Source organism: Terrapene carolina, unplaced genomic scaffold, assembly GCF_002925995.2.
Source record: "Terrapene carolina triunguis isolate 2854851 unplaced genomic scaffold, T_m_triunguis-2.0 Scaffold66, whole genome shotgun sequence".
Taxonomy (NCBI): Eukaryota; Metazoa; Chordata; order Testudines; family Emydidae; genus Terrapene; species Terrapene triunguis.
The window spans coordinates 20,321,926-20,337,701 of NW_020664417.1; the positions used below are offsets into that span (position 1 = coordinate 20,321,926).

Below are 15,776 nucleotides of genomic sequence, written 5' to 3' on the forward strand. Positions count from 1 at the left end.
TGGTACACTTTTCCAAGCTTCCTTTCTGACACTCCTTTGTGTTTTCCACTGCATATACCTCCACCCATAAAGAGCCATTCGTTTAACTTAACAAAATAGTTGTGTGCTAAGGAAATGTGTATAAGTATATTTAGGGTGTTTATCACTACAGTACTGTATTTTAATGCCTATAATTATTTTAGAAATGAAATGGTGAACGTAATTTTTCACCACCAATACTCATGAAACTTACATACAAGCTTAACTTTATGCCTTTTGAGTAGTACTACTGAAGTCTGTAAAGTTAAAACACATACATCTTTGAAGAAATGGAAAAATCTTTACAAAATGAACTACATTTCCAAACTATGCAAAACAAATTTAACAATTGCTCAAAGTTTGTACTATTTAATTACAAAATAACAATCCCTTATTCCGTGACTCTGTGAAACAACCATTTAAAACAAAATCAACTTTCTACTCTTCACCTTTCACCTGTAGGACAAAAAGATTTCAGTCTACCAAGTTAACTCTGAATGCTATTTATTCAGTAATTACTTGTACTTGCATTTTAATATTACATTTATTGCTGATTAAGGGGTATTTTTTCCCCACCAGAAGTTTGGTTTCTGTGACTTGAAAACCAAATCTCAGTCCCCTGGTACCTCCTAAAATGACTCCTCCACACCTTTCCTTAGAATTGTATGAAGGGAAAGGAAAGCCATCAAATAAGCACACCAAGATGTTAGAAACTTAAAGCTATACAATAACTTGAAACATTCATTTTAGTGAAATTTTACACTAAATTAAAAGTAGGTAGACACTTGCTGGGAAGGGAATATGTAGGAGGAAACTAAGGAAGTGTGGTAGTGCTTCATACATTAGAGCTATGGGGCAAACCTAGCCACTTAGATATTAGTAATAGAAACCCAGACCAAACTAGCCTCTGGAGTGCCCATCTACTAAGATTTTATGTTAAAAAAATTATCCGGTACCATAAATTTGAATCCTCCAGTTCAGACAGTAGGAAAATGAGCAGCTAAAAACTCAGCCCAGAGGGTAAGAGACTAGAGCAGGGGTGGGCAAACTACGGCCCATGGGCCGGATCCGGCTCCTTGGGCTTTGGATCCGGTCCATGGCGCTGCCGGCACCACGTCCCTGCGGCCCCCAAGTGGGGGGGCAGAGGGCTCCGTGCTGGTGCCCTTTCCTCCAGGCACCACCCCCCGCAGCTCCCATTGGCCGGGAACAGAGAACTGCGGCCAATGGGAGCTTCAGGGGAGGTACCTGGAGACGCGACAAGGGCAGCACATGCGGAGCCCTCCACGCTCCCTCCCTCAGGGGCCGCAGAGCTTCCTGGAGCGGCGCGGCATGGGGCCAGGGCAGGCATGCAGAGAGCCTGGCCTGGCCCCGGTGCATGCTGTTGCCACCCCGGAGCCACTTTAGGTAAGCGGCACTGGGCCGGAGCCCAAACCCCTCCTGCACCCCGCCCCCAACTCCCTGCACCTCGCACCTCTCCTACACCCCAACTCCCTGCCCTGAACTCCCTTCTGCACCCTGCATCCCTGTGCACCCCAACCGCTGCCCTGAGCCCCCTCCCACAGTCTGCACCCCTCCTGTACCCCTGCCCTGAGCCCCCTCCTGCACCCCAACCCCCTTCCCTGAGCCCCCTCATACACTCCGTACCCCTCTTCTGCCCCAATCCCTTGCCCTGAGCCCCTTCCTGCACACTGCACCCCCTCCCACACCCCTCCCGCACCCAACCCCCTGCCCTGGCCCTGCATACAATTTCCCCACCCAGATGTGGCCCTCAGCCCAAAAAGTTTTCCCACCCCTGGACTAGAGTATCAGACCTGGTACTACACGACTATTAGAGAAAATTCCAAAGCTAGTTCTGAATGCTTTGTAAAGTGATGAATTAATTCCATGTGTGCATATTCCAGCCAGTTTGCTTCAGTTAGGAGGATACCTTTTGACTACAGAAGATGGCTATCACATGAAGACTTGACTTCAGTGAAAAACTCTCTTGGCCCTGTAGGTCTACTTAACACAGGGTACAAATCCATTTTGCTATTCTGTTATCAACGAACTCATCTAAGGCCCGCAAAAAGAACTTAATCATATGATTAATATCACACCTCTTTGGTCAGACTCTACTCTTTCCCCAGAACCAGCTGGGCACTGTAGAGAATACATTTCCTCTTTAGGATAGGCCTCTTGTCATAGTCACTGGAGGAGCAGTCTATTTACTCACAAGCTTCTTATTTGCTAAATAGTCAACAAAAAGCCCTACACAAACCTTGGTCCTTGTTAGTGAAAATATAACATCTGCCACTTGGAAATATTTTACATTTACAGAGAGTTTGTAAATAACATTTTTTATTTTATTCCGAGCTCAAACCAATTAATACGAGGCAAAACCACGCTCCTGCAGCACTCAAGGTTATCCCCATGAATTCTTTCAGAGGTGCCCTGGCAAGAGCATTTGTACGTTAGCTAGCATAATAAAAGGAAAGGCAACAGCCCAAACACCCACTTGGTAATGGAAATGCCATATTTAAAAATACCAATTAAAATGTAGTCTTGGAGAGAAAATCTTAATGCAGGTGTAGACCGTCATCATTTACCTTGGAGACCCTCCAATCCAGGCTTTTTCACCAAGATTTACTGGCCTTCAAGTCACCGCTCTCTTTTTGCAGTGGAGGGGGAATATATTAATGAGTCCTGGGCACATCTGTCTATAGTTATATAGCTGGTCTTCATAAGTCTTACCGTAGCATAGAAGCTACATGTTATGGTACTAATGGAATTCTGAAGCACAGTCAGACGCTTCCCAGTCTTTATCCAAAATTCTCTTACAGCTCATGAAAGATTTGGGTATATTTGTGACCAAATACAATTATTTTCTGTATGTCTAACCGAAAAAACAATTGTGGGCGGAGGAGTGGGAAGCTGATTTGGTGGATATAAAGCAAAGTCTTTAAGGTGTACATTATCTGGAAAATGCCTGGAAGTTTTCTAAAGCAGTATTTTTCATAATTGCTGAGTTAATACAACAAATATTTTTTAAGGCTAACAACATTGCAGAATTAATCATGAAAATATAACAACATCAGAAAGTGAATAAAAGAAGCACCCACATGAACATTTACCTTCCACTGCTCTTTTGAAGAAAACTTTGCAACTGCCACAGGTAACCACCCCATAATGACATCCAGATGCCTCATCCCCACACACGAGACATACTTTGGAAGGTCTTGAGGATCCAGTTGATACACTTCTAAGTGAGGAGCTGGGGAAAAATAAAATGAAATGATTAATATTTCAAAAAACACTGGCCATAATGTAAAGTTCAATTAATAATTTATAACAAGGTATACTGCTCTAAACATCTAACAATTAGAGAACCAAAACTGTTTCTGGCACTGCCTGATTGCATACAACCACAGTTGCCTTAATTAGTACATGAAATATTTTTGTTGCTTATTTCAAAATACTCATAAACCTATCAATGCTCTAGTAAGGAAACTTCCAAAAGGGCAATTGTGTTTACTGATAGTAGATTACTAAAATAAATAATAAAATAAATAAAACAACAATAATAAATAATCTTTAATTTAGCAATGCATGTGTTCAAGTAATGTTTAGGTGATGCACTATGCCGTTCTTATTTCTACCCTGACTTACAACATTACTCCACAAGTTTACAGTTAGTTAATATTTCTGTTCATATTACATTTCATTAAACAGCATAATAGCATATATACTTCTAAAGTATGTTATTTCAAAAAAGCATAGAGAACTTTTCTATAGTATTTTGCATGCCAGAATAGGGGGAGAAATGTTGGAGGTGTAGGCAAAGGGTTCTGAAACTTCACATATGGACTAGTATCTTTCAAACCCAACTTCAAGAATGTGGCACATGGTGGTTTGGGGTTGAATTGGGGATTTATGCACAACCCTCAGTAGATGGCAATCTTGAGGCATTCCCCCAGGGGAGCGGCAAGAGTCATTGTGCTTCAAGAATACTTGGAGTGAGTTCTGCTTGCTGGTCTGGAGATTCCTCATCCCCTTTAGGGAAGCTTGTGCAACTGGCAGTGCTAGTTCAATGCATTTCTTATGCTCAAAGATGCAGTTGCTCAAGAATAAGGAAGGCTTCTGACTCCATCAGTCACTATAGTACACCTATGGTCAGGTACAATCTTGCCCCCTAATATCTCATCACTTCCCTTGGCAAGCACAATCAATTGACATTCTCATGTGCTCACTACTTTTAATGTAACAAGGATAAATTTGTGTAAAAAACCACGAAGTTTTATATTGAGTTCCAAATAGCTATACTATTTCAAAATTTCACATATCTGCTAAAATGAGTATTCTACAGTAGCAGGATAATTTGATATTAACAGTGAAAATTTATTTTCTAACGTTCTCAAGCTCAAAAATGTGTATTTATTTGTTCTTTACTGTGAAATAGAAAAGTACTCAGGGATTTTTAATTCATGGTAATATTTATTTATTATAAAGACAGGGGAAAGCCTTGATAAATGTTTCTGAATGAATAAGAAACATTACATTTTTCTTAAGTACCTCTCTAACAGCAGAGAAAGCATAAATGGATGGTCATTTTCATAAATCCTGAGTAAACTACACAACCAAAGCTGCATTTATAACTTAATATTTTCAAGCATTATAGTTGGATACATAATCTGCTTCAATAACTAATAGGGCTGGTCGAAAAATTCTGTTAAAACTGTTTCTTGATGAAAAATTGGAGTTTTAACTAAACAAACTTTTTGCAAAAAGTTCTCTGCTTTCACCAGAATATTTCAATTGTTTGTCAAAAACTGCATGAAAACTAAAAATGTTTTCAACTGAAAACCAAAATCTTTTGGCTGAAACATAAAATACTTTGATTCTCAAATGCTGCTGTCCCATTCTCCTATGTGGCTGGGCTGCCCAGCCAGACTTTACCTCCATGATACACCGTGGCATGTGAATACCAGGATGCACTGTCTTCCCTCAGGGAAGACTGTGGTGCATCATGGCAAACCACCTGATCAGGGAGCCTGGCCTATATAGGAGTATGGGAGCATGAGACACTGAAATTACAATTCCCATGAGGCAGCATTGTGGCATTTCAGATTTTAAATATTTTGATTTTCAGCCAAAATATTTTTGCTTTAATTTTTTTGAGGAAAACTTTAAATTAAAAGGCATTTCCCAACCAATTCTAGTAATGAATTTGAAATTCTGTTCTCACTAGATTCACCAGGTAAAAAAGAGAAAGCAGACACAGCAGGACAATGGTTGGTTCATGCTTGATGCTACATACATACACAATGTTTACTTACTAAGTACATTCTAAAGCATATACCTATTATAAATTTAACTGTGGATTCCTTATGCACCCGTAAACCTCCCACCAATTTCAGTGATAGTTTGGGTCAGGATTGGATTATAAATGAATAACACTAGATTTTTTAAAAAAAATAAGCTTGCTATGTTCCTGCACGTTCCATTCACCTTTGTTGTTTTAAAAATGATGTTAAATTACTTCATACAGCAGGTACAGTTGTTTGTATAATATGGAAAATGTATGAAAGTGATCACTTCTAAAAATTTACTGCAACTCATACTGCTAATCTTGAATTCAGTCATTCTGTTCATGAAAGTTATTTCTTACTCAACAGGAATGCACAGATGGTTACACCTTTTTGTCCTAAAGCACTCTTATAATCAAGTTGTCAAGTTTTTCCTCAATGACTTGACTTAACTATGACAAACAGGATTACTGAAACAAGCACTTTTAAAATTTCCAGGCCAAATATTCAGCATTTCACTCCACAGAACTGGATTTCTAAATTTTTCCACCAGATTAAATAATATCTGTCGGATTTTACATTTACTGAAAGAAACAAACAAACAATTTAAGAATGAAAACAAACAGTATATTTCTAAACCAGGAAATAAAGTACATTCACTTTGAAACTGCATTTGCCTTGAGAACTCTCCTAGTTATGTTTCTCCCTCTACTATAAATTATATGAACAAGGACATTATCCTCCTTTCCTTGTCAATCTGCTATATATTACAATCCCTGTGCTCATGCTAACAAAAATGATACAAAGGCTTGGTCTACACTTACCCCCCAAGTCGAAGTAAGGTACGCAAATTCAGCTATGTGAATAACGTAGCTGAATTCGACATACCTTACTTCGAACTTACCGCGGTTCAGACGCAGTCCACACGCGGCAGGCAGGCTCCCCGTCGACTCCGCGGTACTCCTCTCGTTGAGCTGGAGTACCGCAGTCGACGGGGATCACTTCCTGGTTCGATTTATCGCGTCCAGACCAGATGCGATAAATCGAACTCGGAACTTCGATCCCCAGCCGCCCAACTAGCGCGGCAGTGTAGACCAGCCTTATGGAAAGGATTGTGATTTTTAAATCATGCTGATTAAGAAATCTGGAGAAAGGTATACCTCTACCTCGATATAATGCGACCCAATATAACACGAATTCAGATATAACGCGGTAAAGCAGTGTTCCGGGGGGGGGGGGCAGGGCTGCGCACTCCAGTGGATCAAAGCAAGTTCAATATAATGCGGTTTCACCTATAACGCGGTAAGATTTTTTGGCTCCCGAGGACAGCGTTATATCGAGGTAGAGGTGTATATGGATGTGAAGTTTCATAGTTAGCATTATGACATTCAGTTCAGTTGATTATAACATTGATTATTCTTAGCTCTTTTTCTAGTTTAGTTCTTAAAACGACATATTATTTGGCAAAAATTGCTACTTCTACAGGTCAAAAGAGACCAAAAATTAGTTTGCTTAAGTAATGAATTCTTTGGGGGGAAAATGGTAGTCTGATCCAATGAAAATACCAAAGAAGGGTAGAAGTTTTACCAATGACTTCATTCAGTTAGACCAGTAACTAAATGTTTTTCAAAATCCCTTCCTAAATCTAATTAAGTTTATATCTGGATATGGCCGAAATAAATCTAGTTTTCAGAAAAAAATCACTAAAGGAAAATTGCCAACTTAGGTTCGAACCTCCAAAGGCTTATGCTTGTGCTTAATTTGGCGTGTTGACTACTCACATGCTTGACTATTTTGCTGTATGAGGACATTAGTAAGGCTGCAATTAAATTGATTTTCCTTTGTTTTCATTAACACACCATTATCCAAATAAACATATTACTTTACCAGTCAATATTCATAGACACATAACAAATATAATGCAAAATACTGGTTGTCCCCTTGGCAGGGTAGGTGGAAGGAGGTTGGTTCAGGGTCCCCATCCCCCAGGCTCTGCACTACCACCCATCCTGCTGCTGGCCAGTTCTCATAGGAACTGTGCAAACCCACAAGATCTCTCTCCCTCACTTCCCCACCCCCAGGGCTGTGCTGGGAATCAACCTGATGGCTCTGTGTTGGCCACTTGTCCAGCGCATGCACATGCACACCAGAAGGGGACAGTTCTACCATGCAGACGCTCAACTTTCCAATCTAGGCAGCTGGGATTCGAACGGGGTGCACATGTTGGTCATGTGCAGATCTACGCACACACATAGGGCTGGAAGGGGCCTCAAGAAGCCACCAAGTCCAGCCCCCTGTGCTGTGGCAGGACCAAGTAAACCTAGACCATCCTCGAAAGGTGTTTGTCCAACTTGCTCTTAAAAGCTTCCAATGATGGTGACTCTATCACCTCCCTTGGAAGCCTGTTCTAGTTAGAAATTTTTTCCTAATATATATACCTTAAATCTCCCTTGCTGTAGATTAAGCCCGTTACTTCTTGTCCTACCTTCAGTGGACATGGAGAACAATTGATCACCTTCTTCTTTATAACAACCTTTAACATACTAGAAGACTGTTATCAGGTCCCCTCTCAATAGTCTTAAGAAAAGAAGAAACATGCCCAGGTTTTTAATCTTTCCTGTGAGGTCAGTTTTTTAAAAAACTTTTATCTTTTTTGTTGCTCTCCTGTGGACTCTTTCCAATTTGTCCTCATCTCTCCTAAACTGTGGTGCCCAGAACTGGATAGAGTACTCCAGCTGGGGCCTCACCAGTGCTGAGTAGAGCATGACTATTACCTCCTGTGTCTTACATACAACACTCCTGTTAATACACCCCAGGATCATATTAGCCCTTTTTGCAGTTGCATCACTTTGATGACTCATATTCAGATCCTTTTCAGCAGTACTACCACTTAGTCAGTTATTCCCCATTTGTAGTTGGGCATTTATTTTTCCTTCCTAAGTGAAGTACTTTGTGCTTGCCTTTATTTAATTTCATCTTGTTGAATTCAGATCAATTTGTCAAGATCATTTCGAATTGTAAACTTGTCCTCCAAAGTGCTTGCAACCCTTCCCAGCTTGGTGTCATCTATAAATTTTATAAGCGTACTCTCTATTCCATTATCCATGTCATTAATGAAAATATTGACTAGTACCAGACAGAGGACCAGGGCCGTAGCAACAAAGAACATGGCCCCCTCCGAACGGTGGCCCCCTCCGAACATATGTCCAGGCGGGGCCCCTTACAATGCAGAAACTGGAATGCGGTATTTATTTTGCCACTTTTAGGGGCCCCCTTCCTTGCGGGGCCCCCTCCGGTCGGAGGGCGCTCGCTACGCCTCTGCCGAGGACTGACCCCACCAGATACACCCTCCCAATTTGATAGCAAACCATTGATAACTACTCTGAGCACGGTCTTTCACCTAGTTGTGCACCCACCTCAGACTTCTCTAGGTCAGTAATCCTACCAAAGAAGGAAATTAGGTTGGTTGCCATGACTTGTTCTTAATAAATCAATGCTTACTATTCCTCATAACCCTATTATCCTCCAGGTGCTTACACACTGATTGTTTAATAATTTGCTCCAGTATCTTTTCCAGGTATTCTAGTTAGGCTGACTGATCTATTATTCCCCAAGTCCTCTTTTTAAAGATAGGTACTATGTTTGTTCTCCTGGTACCTTTCCCATCCTCCAGGAGTTCTGAAACATAATTGCTAATGACTCTGAGATTGATTCAGCTAGTTCCTTAAGTACCTTAGGATGAATTTCATCAGGCCCTGCTGACTTGAATACACCTACCTCATCTAAATATTCTTTAACCTGTTTTTTCCCTATTTTAGTTTGCATTCCTTCCCCGGGTAGTTAATATTAAGTATCTGGCCTTCATTAACGTTTTTAGTGAAGGCTGAAGCAAAATAGACATTTAACACCTCAGCCTTCTTGATGTAATCAGTTATTAAGTGTCCTTTCCCACCAAGTAGAAGACTTACACTTTCCTACATCTTTCTCTTGCTCCTAATGTACTTAAAGAATCTCATTTTATTGCCTTTTATGTCCCTTGCCAGTTGTTAATCATTTTGTGCCTTAGCCTTTCTGGCTTTGTCCCTATATACTTGTGAAGTTCTTTTGTACCCCTCCTTATCAATTTGACCACGTTTCCACTTTTTTTAAGATTCTTTTTTGATTTTCAGGTCATTAAAGAGCTCCCCATGGAACCATATTGTCCTCTTACTATTCTTCCTATCTTTCCTTTGCATTGGAATAGTTTGCAGATGTGCCTTTAATATTGTTGCTTTGAGGAACTGCCAACTCTCCTGAACTCCTTTTTCCCCCATGGGACCTTACCTAGTAGTTCTGAGTTTGTGAAGTCTGCTTTTTTGAAGACCATTATCCTTATTCTGCTGCTCTCAGTTCTTCCTTTCCTTAGAATCATGACATCTATCATTTCATGATCACTGTCACCTAAATTGCCTTTCACCCTCAGATTTGCTCCCAATTCCTCCTTGTTGGTCAGAATCAAGTTTAAGTGGCTGTCCCCCAGGTTACTTCCTCCACTTTCTGGAACAAAAAGTTGTCCCCAATACATTCCAAGAACTTATTGGAAATTTTGTGTTTTGCCATATTACTCTCCCAACAGATGTCTGGGTACTTAAAGTCCCCCATTTCGACCAGGTCCTGTGTTTTGGATATTTCTGTTATTGGTTTTGGAAATGCCTCATCCACTCCCCTTCCTGCTTTGGTGGTCTATAATAGATCCCCACCATGACATAACCCCTATTTTTAGGCCTTTTATCACATGCATTGCAGGCTCCAAACTTGGCTCCATATGCGTCCTGCTCATGCTGAGCCGCCACACATGGGATGTGAATCTCCGTGGTGGGCACAACAACAAAAAAGTTTGGGAACCTCTGCTCTAGATAGAGTGAAGATGACAACACAATACATTCACTTAAGTCTAATTTTAAAATTAAGAAGCATTATTACACTGACACATAGCAGAGCTGGTGACTAAAGCAGTCAACTGATCTAGTTAGTAAGACCAGCAATGTTAAAAAGGTAGAACTTTTCATTCACACAGAACCAGCTAGTTCTTGGCTCAGAGACCTATTAGCTTAAGTATGTTTTATTCTTAGTAAAAGCTGATGGGGGTATGTGGTAGAGAGCATGCCTGTTCCCATTTTTATAACATCAGTGCTTCCTATCAAGTAGAGACAGCAAAGTATCAGAAAATTCCCAAGTATGTAGTAATATAAGACACTCCTTGAAATGTAAAGACCTCAAACTATGGTAAGAGCTTGCTAGAAAATTTTAATCAAAACACTTTCCACTGGAAAATGTTGTTTTCACAAAAATGAAATTATTCAAGAAATCATGAAGAAATTTCCTGTGGGGAAAAATATTTTAGAAAAAAAAAAAGATTTATTTTATGTTATTTTATTTTTTTGTTTTCTGGATTGAAATGTCTCCTGTTAGTGCTGTAATGAATCAGTTAAACATTTTAAACAAGATAAGCACTTAATCACTAATTAGAGGAGCAGCTGTTTTCAATATCCTAGAAAAATGATTCCAGGCTGACAACCCCCTGTTCAAAGTGTCAAGCTGCTATACTGCAAGATAAACAGGAGACACTTTGGTCTAGAAAATAAGGGGCCAGATTTTTAAAGGTATTTAGACATCTTAGCTCCCATTGAAATCAATATCACAATTGCTGTTTAAGCCCCCCACAAAATAAAACGTATTTCAAATGAAGGCTTTATTTTGAAACAAAATTTATATTTTTCCAAAGTAAATTTTTTTTGGTATTCCTATTTTGTGGGAAATTTCAAAATTCTGTTTTCTCTCCAATTCAGAATTAAAACAAATTTTGAAATATTGCAATTTCTTGCAAAATGAAATCTGAAATTATTACCAGCTCTAGCTATGGCTGCCATTCATTAGGTTCATTCCAAGAAGAAAGCAGAAGTGCTGCAGCATACCTGTATCTTAATACTGTATGTGATGGCAGAGATACCAAACATGATAGAAACATAATAGGAAAAGAGATGGATCAGATACTGTGGGAAATGTCATCCATAAAAATAAGCCAAATTATCTTTTACATCACTAAAAAAAATTAGCAATGAAAGATATGACAATAGAATTCCAAATATAATCAAGACTAAAAAAAGCCAACAGCGGTGTTTGTCAGAAGTTTAAAGAAAACAATTAAAAACCGTAAGCAAGATGGCTGATATTCAGTACTGTAGTTAAACATTATGTGACAAAGTTCCTCCTCTATCTTGGTGGGTCCTGTGCTTATTGACGGATTTTCTTGCCTCAGAGATTCACCATGTGGGTTGGGGAACAGCCCAGAGACCTTCCCCTCTGGAAGAACCCACAGTCCAGGTCAATTGGGAGGTTTGGGGGGAACCCGGGCCCGCCCTCTACTCCGGGTTCCAGCCCAGGGCCCTGTGGACTGCAGCTGTCTATAGTGCCTCCTGTAACCGCTGCATGACAGCTACAACTCCCTGGGCTACTTCCCCATGGCCTCCTCCAAACACCTTCCTTATTCTCACCACAGGACCTTCCTCCTGGTGTCTGATAACGCTTGTGCTCCTCAGTCCTCCAGCAGCACACCCTCTCACTCTCAGCTCCTTGTGTCTCTTGCTCCCAGCTCCTCACACTCACACCACAAACTGAAGTGAGCGCCTTTTAAAACCCAGGTGCCCTGATTAGCCTGCCTTAATTGATTCTAGCAGCTTCTTCTTAATTGGCTCCAGGTGTCCTAATTAGCCTGCCTGCCTTAACTGGTTCTAGCAGGTTCCTGATTACTCTAGTACAGCCCCTGCTCTGGTCACTCAGGGAACAGAAAACTACTCATCCAGTGACCAGTATATTTGCCCTCTACCAGACTCCTGTACCCCACTGGTCTGGGTCTGTCACAATTATTAATAAACAAATGTCAAATTTATATATTTAATGAGATCCAAAGAGGGGGAAAAGGAAAAAATGAGATCCTAAACATTTTCTTTAGGGCAACTGACACTTCTATTTTGATCCTTCCAACCACAAAAAATATTGCAGGACTTGAACACAACAGATATAATAGAATACGTTTTTATGACTCTTTTATAAGTGTGGTGGTATAGCCCAGGGACCTATGAAGCAGTCGTAATCTGAAATGGATATCTATCTTCTTACAGATTTCTAAAATGGCTGCTTAGAATGTTCCAATAGCATTGGTCACACTGTATAGTATGTGAGTGAGAATAAGCCTATTTTACAGCAGTGTAAATTGGTAGTAGTTAAATACTGGTCTGGACCAACCATTGCCATCAAGTTCATTTGTGCCGTTGCAAGTTGCCGTAAGTAATACTTACATGGAATATTAATTTAAAAAAAAAAACACAGATTTTGTAAAGAAGAGTCAATAAAAACCACAGATAATCCACCATTTTAAAAGGCTATTATCCTTCTCAAACCAGATGTCACATACAGACATACAGTTTAACAAACTTTTCCTCCTTGGTGATAGGCTTGTTTGGAATGCTTGCTTTCAAGTTGTAAAACTGAACCTGAACTAACTTGTTCCAAATTTTTATTTTTATTTTTAAAAATCTAAAATTACTCATTATGAGTTTGGTTCAGCATAATTGTTTATTCCTTTTCTGCTGTAATTTCCAATAATCTACAAAAATAGACACTAAGAATTTGGATGCAGGTTACAACATTACAACTGAAAGAATAAAGTCATACTGAACTAAAGCTGAAGGGCAGCTGAAAAAACAAACACACACATCCTATTCTCACCAAAAACAAATAGTCAAAAGGTATTTTGATTGAGGACATTTCAAAAATGTAGCTTGTCAGTAGCCTTTTTCTATTTCACCATCTCATTCCCAGACAGGGATTCACCTGTAAATTCACAATCCAGAACAGTTTGTAGTAGGTTGACCAGACAGCAAGTATGAAAAATTGGGACAGAGGGTGGGGGGGTAATAGGTGCCCATATAAGAAAAAGCCCCAAATATTGAGACTGTCCCTATAAAATCGGGACATTTGGTCACCCTAGTTTGAAGAGAAGACTTTTGGTGCTACAAATAAAGTTCACCAGTGCAGTCTACTTAAGGAGGCAGCATGTGAGCATGAGTGTGTGTTCACTGCAGAAAGTTAACTTGAGCTCTTACTCAGTTGTTGCCCCTAAAGCCCCTCCAGTCCATACACACAACCCTTTCATCACCCTAGTTTAGTGGTGCCTCCTCTCCAGGCTAGATGGCCTGGCTGGAGTTATAGGTTAGTGCTCAGGTGCTGCTTTCAGTTGGACTGGTAACACACTAGGATGATCACCTTTTCAAAAGGCAAAAGCATGACACATGCATCAGCCCTGCCCCGTCCATGGCCCTGCTCCTGCCTCTCCTCTTCCCTCTGAGGCCCCGCCCCCATCTGGTCCCTCTGAGGTCCCGCACCCTTCACTGACTCAACCTTTCCCATTTTTGAATAACTTCTAGACATTATTAAATAAAGTCAAAGGGACATGTTTCCCCTGCCGCCTTCTTCCACATGCCAGGGCCCCAATGACTTTAATGGTTTTCTGTGCACAGATCAAAAGAACATACGCCAAAGGAGCTCAAAATGAGATCAGCTCAGGCTTAGAAATCATTTGAGCTGCAAGTATTTAGCTGTGCAGATTGAAACTATGGAGATTTCTCATTTTTGAGTCACCAACAGGACAGCATCTGTGGTCAGGTTAACCTGCACATTCAGACTGCATTTAACCATTCCTGTTCATAAATGAAGCAAAGAGTTTTAATTCTGTGAGGTGCTAATCATCCTGAATTCCCATTTACTTCAGTAGAAGTTGAGGGCTTTCATTACCTACCAAGAGACGACTTTGAAGGATCTGGCCCTACACCTTTACCTTGACATAATGGAGCATCATCATAAATTATCTATTGCATTTCTTAAGCAGTAATTTTAGATGGCCTGAAACAAACACAAGGCCATTCAGATTTTACTTTAAAGTAATCTGTTGACTATGGGAAAATGTAAACTTAATATGTGTAGATAAACAAATTTTGATGGACTGAAACTGAACAGTATGTACCCCCAAGGGAATGAATCTAGTTTTCAACAACTGATCAGCTGATCATTGACATTCTAAAGTATAATGTGGGTTCCTAAAATTCTTCAGATATGTACTTTTCTCTAATCACTATCACAATGTAACAAGATCCAACTACCTGAGGAAATAAAATGTATTTATTCTGCAGTTTTGAGATACATAAATACAGCTATCTGTTCAAATGGAATGGTTAACCTAGGAACGAAACATATAAGTAATAGCAAATCTCCTAACTATGCACACTAGAGAGGAACACTGAAGCATGATAGGACATTTTCTTTGACTTTTTAATACCAGGTTCATTTATAGAATTAGTGTAGTTTAAATGCATGCTTTTGGCATTTGTTCTGTGCTGATTATAAATTACAATCTATTGTATGGCAAGATAAGGCAGGAACATAGGTTTATCCATAAAAAGGTTCTAGTTAATTATTGTAAGTTTATTTATGGGGGACTCATTTAACTCCTTCTTGGCCTGCACCACTGCATTCGCTACCTCTCTGAAGAAGAGCAAAGAATACATCTTTGAGAATCCCATGTTTCACTGCACCTTCTCACATTTTACTACTCACTCAATAAGAAAAAAATAAAAGATTTATTATGCATCCTGGTCACACTTGCACTCTTGCAGAATGTTTTCTTGGTGATGCCATAGTCAGCAATATTTTAGTACTGCAAAATAGATTAAGTCAAATGAGTTTCACCTGCTGATGTTGGCACCACTGAGAAACCATTACTGTGCAGGAAGGATTATACTGCATGACCATTTTCTTATGCAGTGAGGACTCCTGGGAGGAGGAAAAATGGAAGCAAAGAGCTAGAGGAAAAGAGGCCTATGTGGAAACCAAGTTAGAGAGAGGTGCTACCATTAATGGAACTAGTCTAAATTAAAGCCTTTCCTTTCCAACAAAAACCTTACCTCCTTCTTTCACATTCACAGTCCTACCCAACCAGCCCCCCTCATGAACACAACATTTCCTGTGTGAAAGAGGACTGGGAGGAAACCATCACCATTAGCCAACCAGAAATGAAATTAAAGCTTAAACTCATTAACTTGAGAGGTAAAGAAAATTAGCTTTCAATGAAGCAAAAATGTACTGGGTATATCTGGCAAGAGCATATCACTGTGTGACCTAATAGAATACTGATTGCAAAGAGACATCAGTTTAAACAGAAGCATGGAAATACATGAAAGGGTCACTATCTAGTTTAATTTTATTTGTTTAATAATTTACTATACACACATTGTTTGACTTCTGAGTGCATTATATACTTAAAACCAAAACAACAATCAGTAGTGCCCACAGTGAGCAGTAACAATAGCCTTCTCCAGAAACAAACATTTTACAAAGGAACTACATTTATAAATGAAAAAAAAAAAAAAACAAAAAAAAAAA

General features: G+C 39.7%; 1 protein-coding gene across 4 annotated transcripts in view; it reads right to left on the reverse strand.

Moving 5' to 3' along the window:
• Positions 1-15,776, reverse strand: part of NR3C2 (nuclear receptor subfamily 3 group C member 2) — a 264,083-nt gene that overhangs the window by 105,735 nt on the left and 142,572 nt on the right. For all 4 annotated transcript variants that reach the window (XM_024207563.2, XM_024207565.2, XM_024207566.2 and 1 more), the window contains exon 3: positions 3,129-3,268. In XM_024207563.2, the coding sequence (XP_024063331.2) occupies positions 3,129-3,268 (140 nt within the window). The remainder of the gene's footprint in view (positions 1-3,128; positions 3,269-15,776) is intronic.